The sequence below is a fragment of the Phalaenopsis equestris genome, unplaced genomic scaffold (assembly GCF_001263595.1).
Source record: "Phalaenopsis equestris unplaced genomic scaffold, ASM126359v1 Scaffold000077, whole genome shotgun sequence".
NCBI lineage: Eukaryota > Viridiplantae > Streptophyta > Magnoliopsida > Asparagales > Orchidaceae > Phalaenopsis > Phalaenopsis equestris.
This window is the reverse complement of record NW_018164519.1, coordinates 145,453-147,465: the sequence shown is the minus strand read 5'-3', so window position 1 is coordinate 147,465 and position 2,013 is coordinate 145,453. Positions and strand designations below refer to the sequence as shown.

At 35.5% G+C, this 2,013-nt stretch overlaps 1 protein-coding gene across 1 annotated transcript in view; it reads right to left on the bottom strand.

Annotated features, from left to right (window-relative positions):
- The window catches only part of LOC110019756 (beta-adaptin-like protein C), a 53,751-nt gene extending 52,394 nt beyond the window's left edge, over positions 1–1,357 (bottom strand). Inside the window, exon 1 of the mRNA XM_020717561.1 lies at positions 903–1,357. Coding sequence (XP_020573220.1) covers positions 903–989 — 87 coding nt within the window. The 5' untranslated portion in view covers positions 990–1,357. The remainder of the gene's footprint in view (positions 1–902) is intronic.
- Positions 1,358–2,013: the final 656 nt, after the last annotated feature.

Sequence of the window (2,013 nt, the reverse complement as noted above, 5' to 3'; positions counted from 1 at the left end):
ATTAATAAATGGAATTCCTGAGAATAAATTATGTAGAACCATTTAGCACAACCAACTACCATAAAATCCCAAATTGGGAACCAGTTAAACATTTTGTCATTATTGAAAATCCACCATGCACGAGAAATGGGGAGTTTGCATAATAATGATGATAATTAATAGTGACAATAATAAATAGTAAAATTTATGTATATTTAAATAGTGAATAAATCCAAAAATAGTTCCCCATCTATTAGTGTGGCTTGTATCATATTTCTCCAATATAGCCCCATGATTATACAAAAAAAATTCAAAATGGTCCATCAGGAAGAAATAAATGAAAATTGGAATAAAATTATGATTTTAATTTAGTCCCTCCATTATATAAATTGTGTTCCTCCGACACACAGCCATTGAACCAATATACGCTTCAAATTCTGTATGGTTGCTCCATCACTGCATTCATCCCAAAAAACATATAGTTCGATTTTACACAAAATGTTTCTCAAAATGCTTTCATTTAGGTTTCCATGTCTGAGTGGGCCATTCATTTTGTTCATGGAACCCGCAATATGACAAAAAATTTCACACTTGCCGACAGCTTCTTGGCCAAAACCTAGCACAGGTTCCTTCCGCATTCATGATTCTACCTTATCTATCGGAAAGTACAAAAGACAGCCCCTTTCTTTGTTAAACTCCTGCATCTCATTCTATATATCTCGTTTAAAACTACTCTTTGAATCCTAAAAATTCTTGTCACACTTGCCTCATATGCCTGCTCATCAGTTGAAAACAACTCATATTTTCTAGCAGATCTGATATCATGTCAACCGATCTGCCGCTTGAATGTTCGGAGCTACTTGCTCGATTCCCCACAAACCATCAGATCCAGCAGAAAAGTTAGTGAATAACGGAATAATTACCTTGTACTGAGAATTAAGCTCCTCCTTGAGCTCCGGTATCTCTCCTTTCTTGGTAGTAGAGAAATATTTAGAGTCATGCCCGCTCATCTTTGATCCTTGCCCCCCTTTTGCCTTATCGTCCTCTTTTCCTTAAGGGCCGGTCTCGTAACGGATTTAGAGCAGGATTTAAGCTGGATTAACCTAATAAATCTTGCCAGACGGTCATTTTTGAGAAAATAAATCCTCGGATATGATAGAGCAGGATTTCAAGGTGGATTTTGTAGATCCAGAACAAACGCCTCGCGCGGAAAAGAAAGACGTGAAGTTACCTTCCTCAGGAGGAAGGAGGAGAAAAATGGGAGCTTCGGGTCACTATATGCCGTGATCCCGTCGTTGCGTTGTCAGTTTTGCGACTGGATCGCGAGGGTTCGGTCACGAAGGCGATTGTTTTGGACGGAACAGAGACGGGGAGTGAAATGCGAATGCAGGCGAGGGTTTCATTAATTTAATTTTATTAATTTTACTGAATAATAATTAAAATTAATTAAAATATTATCATATTAATTAAACTTAAATAACTTTATACTTATTATTTATTTATTAATTAGTTAAAATATAAATATTAAATTTTTATTCATCCAATAAATGTATAAATAATTTTAAATTATTTATACGTCTATCTCCATCTATATTTGTTCTATATTAGTGATATTTTACATCCGATTTATTCATGATTAGAAGCAATGTTCACACCATGAATCCTAAGCCCAACACATCAATAGATGTGCAATAATATTACAACATCCATAGACAGGTCATAGACTAAAAACGGTGACATAAATCCAACGAAGGGATAAAATGATTGGATGTAGCCCAATCAAATGAATCAACTCGAAAACTAGAGCTACAGTGGCCCACCCTTCTCATGATTTAAGAAATATTGTATCATGTTGAATAGACTTGAAACAACCCGACAAATGTAGTTGGTTGCAATGATTATTATTGATGGTTGATAACAGATGATAGTCGATACAGACCTCTCGTAATCAGTAGCAATCTCAGTGGATAATGATGGCCTTTGGTGTTTGATGATGAACTATGGTGGTCAGTCCCAATGTCAGGTAATCAGTTA